This window comes from Egretta garzetta, unplaced genomic scaffold, assembly GCF_000687185.1.
Source record: "Egretta garzetta isolate BGI_Z169 unplaced genomic scaffold, ASM68718v1 scaffold143, whole genome shotgun sequence".
In the NCBI taxonomy this organism is placed as follows: Eukaryota; Metazoa; Chordata; class Aves; order Pelecaniformes; family Ardeidae; genus Egretta; species Egretta garzetta.
In genome coordinates, this window is record NW_009259310.1 from 1,773,703 (window position 1) to 1,782,347 (window position 8,645).

Here is an 8,645-nt window from a genome sequence, read left to right on the forward strand (position 1 = left end):
TCCCATCGCCCGTTCCCTGGGAGCAGAGCCTGACCCCCCCCAGCTCCCTCCTCCTGTCAGGCAGTTGTAGGGAGCCATAAGGGCTCCCCTCAGCCTCCTCTTCTCCAGGATGAACACCCCCAGCTCCCCCGGCCACTCCCCAGCAGCCTGGGGCTCCAGACCCCTCCCCAGCTCCCTTGCCCTTCTCTGGGCACGCTCCAGCCCCTCCATGTCCCTCTGGGAGGGAGGGGCCCAACCCTGAACCCAGCATTCGAGGGGCGGCCTCACCCATGCATGGCTGGGCTGGGTGGGGAGGCTAACCAGCTTCTCCCATCTTGTCCTTGGCAGGTCACCTCTGCCCCTGACTCAAACAGAGTCTTCAGTGCATCCCGGGACAAGACGGTGATGATGTGGGAGCTTCATAGGACTTCGGGGCCAAGCCAGAGGTTCCCAGGACACGACCTGGTTGTTACTGGGCTAGCTGTGAGCCCGGGTGAGGGAGAACACACTCCCTTTCCCCAGGGATTTCTTGACAACTTTTCTTGACTTTTTTTTTTTTTTATGTTAACTTGTGGCTGCAGATGCCTCCCAGCTGTGCACAGGCTCACGAGACAACACCGTGTGCAAGTGGGACACGGAGACCGGAGAATGTCTGGGCAGAGCTGCTATCTCCAGGAATCTGGTAGGAGCCACTGGTTCCTTGCATCCTATCATGGCACCTCACAGTTATTTTGCACGTGAAGCCACGTAGAGTGAATTTGCTCTGAGCCTGGTGCTACAAGAAGCCCTTGAGGCACTGCACAGGTTGCCTGTGCAGCTGGGGAGACAAAAGCTTGAGGCTGATTACTCCGTTCTCCAGGTAACAACAAATGTGGGAGCACAAAGATACCAACAGACATCCAGCGATTTATTAATGCTCCAACTCAGAGGCGTTAGGATGCACACTGTGCAGTGAGGGCTGCATCCCCTTCTGTACTAGTCCAGCAGTGGAGCTGGTATGGTACAGTCTTCTGGTGCCTGTGGTGCTCCTGTTTCCATGGCTGTGTGTCCTATTGAGCTGTTGGCACCTCCCTGCCCACAAATAACCCCCAGTAACCACACTGGGATTGAAGCCGGGAAGGGAGCAGCATTGGTGGGAAGCAGAAGAAAAAACTTCAACATTTCCTATGAGGAGGGAGAGGATGGGAGCTTGGGGGCTGTGTATCTACAGGTGGGCACCAGCTGGGGCTGCATGTGGAGGTGGGCTTCTGCTCCCCTTTCCTCTCCACAGGTCACACATCTGTGCTGGGTTCCTGGGGAGCCTTACGTCATCCAGACCTCAGAGGATAAAACGATCAGGTAAATTCAACGTGTGGCCACAGAGAAGGGAGTTACAGCCTGGGGCACATGAGGATTGTGGAAGATGCCAGTGCACAAGGGGCTGTTTCTTTGGTGGTTAGGCATGACCACCCAGTCCCCCGTACCCTGCTGGGGTGGCTAGAAGCTGTCTTCCAGCTCCCCTAAGTCTTGGAGTATGGTCTCTTGCCAGGGGAGGACAGCACAGGGACACCTGCGGCTGTAAGCAGCACTGGGTGGTGACTGCGGGTAAAAAAGAGAATTTATAACAAAGAAAGCTGAACACAGCTGCCCCGGCTAAAGATTGATCCAGGACAGACAAATGCAAAGATGCAGTGAGAGCTTTGGGAGCTCAGCTTGCTGGGAGGAAGGAGGAGAACTACCCCGTGAGGGATGGCAAAGTGCAAGGGCACGGAGGGAAGCTCACAGTGGTACTGATCCATCACAATCCCCTTTCCCCACTCCCTTTTCCTTCCAGGATCTGGGACAGCCGGGAGCTGCAGGTGGCACATGCGTTTCCAGCCAAGCAGCACATCCAGACGTGCTGCGACGTGAGCCAGGACGGGCGGTACTGCCTCAGCAGCAGCAGCGGCTCTGCTGGGGAGGGCAGTGAGGCAACCGTGAGTTCCCTGGGCAGCAAGTCCTGCTTTTTCTGGGTTTTTTACTCCAATGTCCACAGCACACGGCAGAGGGCAGCAGCTCAGTGCTCCAAGGATCTGTTTGCTCACATTGGCATTGGCCTTACACTGGTGTCACCAGCCAGGGCCAGAGCTTAGTGTCTTCCTGCCCATCCCTTTGGTAAGCCTTCTTAGGCAGAGAATATCTGAGCAAATATTCTTCTTGATTAAAGCACTGGGATTTTCTTTCAGTAATGGCATTAAGGAGCACGAGGTTCTTTTAGAAAGCCTGTAAGGGATCCCTTACTTGAGGTGTTTCCAAACCAGGGATTCAGTCCTGCAGGTTCTCAGCCCTGTGTATGAGCATGAAGAGGACGAGACCATCCCATCCCAGGGAGAGCCGGGCTGAGGACGGGAGTGGGCTGGAGATGTGGTTATCTGTCCACACAGTCTTGGCCCATCGTCTCTAATGGGTGTGGGCACATGCTCAAATGGTCACCCATGGTGAAAATCCTTTGGGGTTTGAAGTTCTCCAGGACTGTGAGCATGAGCAGGGAACAAAGGCGGCAGACGTTGTACTCTGGGGATTGGCGAGGAGCTCTTTATCCAAACCCACCTTCTTTTCTATGTAAAACAGCCCTGTCTTGGCAAGTGATGGCCTGAGCTCTAAATGCTGCCCGTTGCCTTGCAGCTGTGGGACCTACGGCAGACGAGGAACCGAGTGCGCGAGTACAAAGGGCATTTCCAGACCACAACCTCGTGCGTGTTCCTTCCACCGGGCCCAGCTCTCACCCCCAGCATTGCCACGTCCTCATACGACAGCATGGTGAAAATCTGGGACCAAGACACTGGAGGTAAGGAAGGGTCCTGCCCACTCGGTGTGCCTTACCCTGGGATAACAAAACTGCTTCCTTTGTTTCTGTCTCCCGGTGATAATGGGCATGATGAAGCCTGAAATCTCTGGGTTTTGCTCTAATCCAGCTGCAGAGCAATCCCAGGGGCTTCTGCTCCAGCGAAGGAGGGTGTTTGGGTGTGTAACGTTGGAGGTGATGGGTGTCCTTCCTAAACTACAAGGAAGTAATGACAAGGTGGCTTTTAAAGATATGTCTAAGTTCAGCAATGAAAGGACAAATGATAAAAATGAAAAAGAACAGAGGAACTCCAGGTCTTTCTGTGGATACAAGTAGAAAGTTGTAAATAGAAGTTGTGCTAGAGGACAGTGGGCTGGTCAGCAGCTGCCCTGACTTTGATCACCCTCTTGAAGGGGAGTCGCAGGCATTTCAGGGTTAGCCCTGCTGGCTGAGTCCTCACCTGAGCTGGACACAAAGGCTGTTTACCCCAATCCCTGCCATAGCAGCGGGGTTGTTAGTAATGCCTTGCGCAGAAGGCAGAGCCCTCTTGGGAAGCCATTCAGGTTCGCAGATGGCACCGAACGCAGTAGCAGTCGTCAGCATTAGAGATCCCCGTGGCTAAGCGCCTCTCCAAAGGCACTTATTTAACATAGGGTGAAAATAGCAACCTGATGATCTCCCGCAGAAAAGCTCTCACCTTCTGTTTCACTTGCTTACCTCTTCTTTCACCCTGGCGCCTGTGCACGCCGAGACAGCCACGGGGCTGGCAGCAGCTTTGTTTTGATCCTATTGTCTTCACACCTGGGTGACCTTCAGAGCCGTCAGACTTAATTCAGGTGCTCTTGGAAGGGTGTAAGTCACCACGAGTTGCCTGTACATCCGTGTCAAATGCAGCTGGGGTTGGGGGCTCTGCTCAAACACTGCCTCGGTACTTTTTCAGTAATAAGAGCTGAACAGAAGGGCTGACGTGGTGCTGGGCAGTGTAAATGTTATTTCTGTTTCCCTTTTGGACATTTATCAAAACTGCATGTTGAGTGTAGCACAGCCCTTAGGAAGAGTTTTTCTGGACCGTAAGCAATTTGGGAGAAAAAGGCATGTTGGGAACGGCTCCGTGCAAGCCCTGCAGCTCTGCCCAGTGGGGTCTGTCTGTCCATCCCTGCTTCCTCTCTGGGGAAGGGGCAGAACCTGACCTCAGCCTGGATCCACGTTACCTGCGCAATGCACAGAGCCCCCACGGGGCTCTCTCTTCCAGAGGACGCATCCTGATGCCTTTGGACATGGGGATTTGGGACAGCGAGGGGTGCAGCTCTCCTTCCTCAAGAGAGCAGATGGATGCACAGGGGCAGAGCCAGGGGATGGGAGGTTGGTGTGCTCACATCTCATGTCTTATCTCAGCAAACCAAGTGTCCTGAGTGACTTCTCTCTTCCCTCTCCAGCCTGCCTGGCCACCCTGTGCCTCGAGGGATCAGGACCGCTGGCCTCACTGGCCGCCTGCAACAGCTCCATGCTGCTCTGTGCCAGCTCTAACTCGGGAATTCACAAGCTCCAGATAAGCAACCACGCGGGCCTGGCGCTGGAAGAGGTGGAAGTGTTTTGACCGCAGTAACCTTTGCGATGAGACTGCCCCACACGGGGATGCGATTCCCCTGACTGCAAGCACCAGGAGACCTTGCGCCTGTAGAGCAGTGATGTGTGATCAGCAGGGCAGGGGATTTATGGTTTCAGTTTGGGTGGGGGGAAGCACTAGAGCTGTCTAGATAAAAAGCCAAATCATGGATGCATTCAGGCCAAGTTCTCACTCCTGAGCGAGCCTCGTGCGCTTTCTTTACCAAACCTCTGTGTGGGCTAGCTGCACGTGGTGGGGGCTACGGGAGGAGATGAGTTGCGAGAAGCCATGGGGCAGCACTGAATGGTGCCAGGGCATGGGGCAGGGAACTCTCGGCCTCCTTCCCCTTGCTCCAGTTGAGTGGAGCTGAGCATGGCGTGACAGAAAGCCAGCACTGGGATTTATACCCCAGGAACAATGCGACTGTCAATGCAGAACATTCACTGGTGTCCAAAATTTCATCTGAAGCCAGCTAGAAACATGGGAGCCTGCTGGGCCAGGACTGTCCTGTGAATGGCAACCTGGTGAGAAATGCCCTGAGGGGGCTCATCCCGGCCCAGGGGCCAGGCTGGGGCTGTCACTTTAGCAGACACTTCATGGGATATTTAAGAACCAGCGTGAGCACACATAGCAGTAGCCAGGCTTATACAGGAGGAGACTGCAATTAAGTATTTTTCCATGCTAGTTGCTGCCCTCTCATCCCATTGTATTTTCCCTGGGAGTAAATAAAAGCCAGTGGACAGCACCTGGCAAATGCCACCACACTTCTTGGAGGGGAAGAGAAAGCCCACCACACTCTGCTAGAAGAAAAAATACCAACTCATGAGTGGGTTTGCGTTTTGTTTTGTTTTTTTTCTTAAAACACAATCTCCAACTGCACTGCAAGTGTTGAGCACAGAACTGTGCTCACTCCCAAGGGACAGGGACGGCTGCTCTCCAGCAGGTGGTAGGGAGAGGAATCGGTCTTCCCTTTCCTCCTGAAGGTTTTTTACGATAGCAGACAGAAATCAAACTGTGTTGTGAAGTACGTGTAACTTCTTCATTCCTTAGTCAGACCCAGAAACCAGAGTGCATATTCAAAACATGATTTTCCAGAACACAACATTTGCAAAACCTCAATTTAAAGAATAAACAACAAATAAGAAAGCTCCCCACAGCGTAAGTTAGAACACGACAATCCTACATGGACATAGCCACCTTCATGTCGTCTCAGGTGAGACACAGCAAAAACTTTAACAGGAGATGCCTACATGGATTTGAACCACCCAGTTCATGAGACCGCTCAAGGAGCTAGGACGTGAGATGGTAAAAGATGGGAAAAGAAAAATTTCCCTGGCCTTTAACATCTACTGTGAGTGAATACAGAAGGGATGTAGACCTCCACATTCAGAGACTACCTGTGCAGAGGCAGGGGAAGCAGGGTACCATCCTCCTCTAACGCTGACAGCTAGTTTTTCCTTCTTTAAATGCAAAGCCAAGTTTGAAGCCACAGACTCCAACCAAAGGCTCCTGGAAAATGGAAGGTTAAGATGGGCATTAGCAGAGGCTGTACAACACACCATACCCGCGGTGCTGTGCGGCTACCTACAAATGTTTAAAACAGACTGGAGAAAACCTGTGAGCCTAGCTTGGAAGGGAGGGTGGGAGTGGGTGGATCACCTCCGAATTACAGCAGAAAGCAGTATCTGCAGTATAAAAGTCCTAAAAAGTGGAAAAACATCACTAGAGATGTGACTCTAGCCAAGCCCTGGCAAGCACAGGTGCTGCAAAACCACCTCTACCCAAGACCAGTGATGACAGCCACCATAATGCATGCTGCAATAGCTGATTCCTTTTTTTTTTTTTTAATATAAAAAAGCAAGTCTTAGTTCAAAGCCTCCATTCCAGGTCATCAGCAGCAGCACTGAGCTACTCAGCTGTCCACAGCTTGAAGGTTCTGTCGTAGGAGCAGGTCGCTATCAGCTGGCCGTCAAGGGAGATGTCCAGTCCCATCACCTTTCCCTCGTGACCAGCCAGCGTTTTCAAAGGGGACCAGCCAGGGTGAGTCCAGATCTTTGCAGTGTTGTCATAAGCACCCGTGAGCAGGAAGTTACCATGATTGGCTGCAATAGAGGATGAGAAAAAGGGAGAAATAAGATTTGCAAATAAAACCATGACAAATCTTCTCTGCTAACCAGTAGAGAAGATGTGGGGTTGAGTTGCCCCATCCCCTGCCACCTCAGCTCAGGAGAGGCAGGGATAATGGACATCAGGGAGGAGGCACTTACGTTCAAATTTCACCCCGGTCACCAGGTTCTGATGGGCAGGAATGGTGTAGATGCACTTCCTCTGGCGGAGGTCCCATACCTTGCAAGTGTTGTCACCACTGCCAGTTGCAACGTGGTATCTGCCAAAGGGTGGAGGAAGAACATGTTGTTGGGAGCTGGGGTTTGTACTCGGAGCTCCCACCTAAACCATGCAAGCTCCCTTCTTACCCATTTGGGGAGAAGTTAACCCCATAGATCTCCTTCAGGTGGCCTTCTAGAAACATGATACAGCGTCCTGTGCGCAAGTCCCACACCCGGCCAAAAGCATCCAGTCCACTAGGAAGAGAGAAACTGGGCGTTACCCATCAGAGACTTCAGCAATTGCCTGAGTACGCTCAGCCTCGCCAGCAGAAATCACTGGGGCGTGTGGCATCAGGCAGCAACAAAACCTTGATAACATTTCACACCCAGTCCTGACGCAAAGCAAACTCACCCAGTCCCAGCAAGAGACCCATCCGTGTGAAAGGCAATGTCATAGACCCCTTTGCTGTGCCCCTCTTGATGAAGAATCTCTTCCTGAGCTTCCAAGTCCCACAAGCGCCATGAGTGATCGTAGCTGTAAAACCAAAACGTTTGTCCGACTAAATGTATCTCCAAGAGGAGTAACAGGGTATTTCATGAATTCTGTGGGGATTTCTTTTCCAACTGGAGACCAACAGCACCTCATATGAGGGGCAGAGAAAGGAAACCCAGTGACTTGCTGTTATTTACACTGCAACAGCTCAGCCATGGTCAAAAATGGCCAACCCTTGCCCATGCTGGGCTCCTCAGCAGGCAAGCAGTGGCACCCACTGGGCTACCAGCTAGACAACTAATGGTAACGTCTTAAAGCAAACAACCAAATCTCCATACCAGGTAGTACCCAGGAACCTCCCAGATGGGTGCCACATCACACGTGCCACTCTCATGCTGTGTCCCTCAATATCTGCCACCGGTTCATCGCTGAAAAACAGAAACAAAAATCATCAGACGCTGGTCAGAGGCTGCTGGCTCCAGTCGAGTTTTCGCAAATGTTACAATCACAGCAAGACAGCTGCTAATTAAACGCAAGCCAGACAGGAAAATCAGAGTTTTAACTAATGACTGAATTCTGCCTTTTGTTCACACAGCCAACACTCTAAGTGAAACCCCTTTATCCACATTCATGTTGCTTATAAAGTTCTCCTGAAAATTAACAAGGCCCTGTCAGCAGCACTTGGAAAGCAGTAACAGCAGAGACAAAACGCGGACAGCAGGGAGTTTTACTATGACTACACAGAACACATCCCGAACTACAGCAAATCCAGCTGTTCCAGGGAACCGCAGGGCAGGCAGGAGAGAGTGAATATTTATTCTCCCAGAATTACAGGCAGCAGGTCAGTAGCCTTCACCAGAAGACCTGAACAGCATTTAGAGTTTCTTTCCAACAGACCAATTAAAGAGACGTGCTCACACGAGACTAATAAACGACGTGTCTCTCTGCACAGGCATGCTGCTGCAATTCGAAATGGTGGCTTTCAGTTAAGGGTAAGCAACTGGGGATCTCAGAGCTGCCTGCCTCTTCCTCAGGTGCATTGCAGGGCTCCACTTTTCACACACAGCAGATGCTAGGGTATCTACACTGTTCTCTTCTTTGCAGGCTTGAGAGAGATGCTGTGCATCTTCCAAAACTCCACTGTGCAATGATAGAGCCACTTGTTTTTATTACTGAATGAAGCTATGGTGCATGGTCATGTACCTGGTTAGTCCCTCTCTGAATACTGGCTCTTCCCAGTAACTCAAAAGTTCATTTCTTAATATCCAAGAGGGGAAATTTTCTCATAAAGAGAAGGTTAGAACGAAACAATCTCCAAATCTTCCATCCATCACCCAAAGCAGTTTACCAATGCCCAGCAGCAATTCTGACTTGATTCTTTTCAGACGATTTCCCCTCACCTTGATTCCCCTAATCAGGGTGATCTCTTTTCCTGCT

At 51.6% G+C, this 8,645-nt stretch overlaps 2 protein-coding genes across 2 annotated transcripts in view; one reads left to right on the plus strand and one right to left on the minus strand.

Moving 5' to 3' along the window:
• The window catches only part of WDR31 (WD repeat domain 31), a 7,223-nt gene extending 2,614 nt beyond the window's left edge, over positions 1-4,609 (plus strand). Inside the window, exons 4-9 of the mRNA XM_009636336.2 lie at positions 328-472; positions 561-661; positions 1,250-1,317; positions 1,793-1,934; positions 2,623-2,785; positions 4,219-4,609. Coding sequence (XP_009634631.1) covers positions 328-472; positions 561-661; positions 1,250-1,317; positions 1,793-1,934; positions 2,623-2,785; positions 4,219-4,379 — 780 coding nt within the window. The 3' untranslated portion in view covers positions 4,380-4,609. The remainder of the gene's footprint in view (positions 1-327; positions 473-560; positions 662-1,249; positions 1,318-1,792; positions 1,935-2,622; positions 2,786-4,218) is intronic.
• A 618-nt stretch (positions 4,610-5,227) lies between these two features.
• The window catches only part of PRPF4 (pre-mRNA processing factor 4), an 11,710-nt gene continuing 8,292 nt past the window's right edge, over positions 5,228-8,645 (minus strand). The window contains exons 10-14 of the mRNA XM_009636305.2: positions 7,547-7,636; positions 7,128-7,250; positions 6,863-6,970; positions 6,656-6,774; positions 5,228-6,490 (exon numbers count right to left, since the gene is read on the minus strand). Coding sequence (XP_009634600.1) covers positions 6,297-6,490; positions 6,656-6,774; positions 6,863-6,970; positions 7,128-7,250; positions 7,547-7,636 — 634 coding nt within the window. The 3' untranslated portion in view covers positions 5,228-6,296. The remainder of the gene's footprint in view (positions 6,491-6,655; positions 6,775-6,862; positions 6,971-7,127; positions 7,251-7,546; positions 7,637-8,645) is intronic.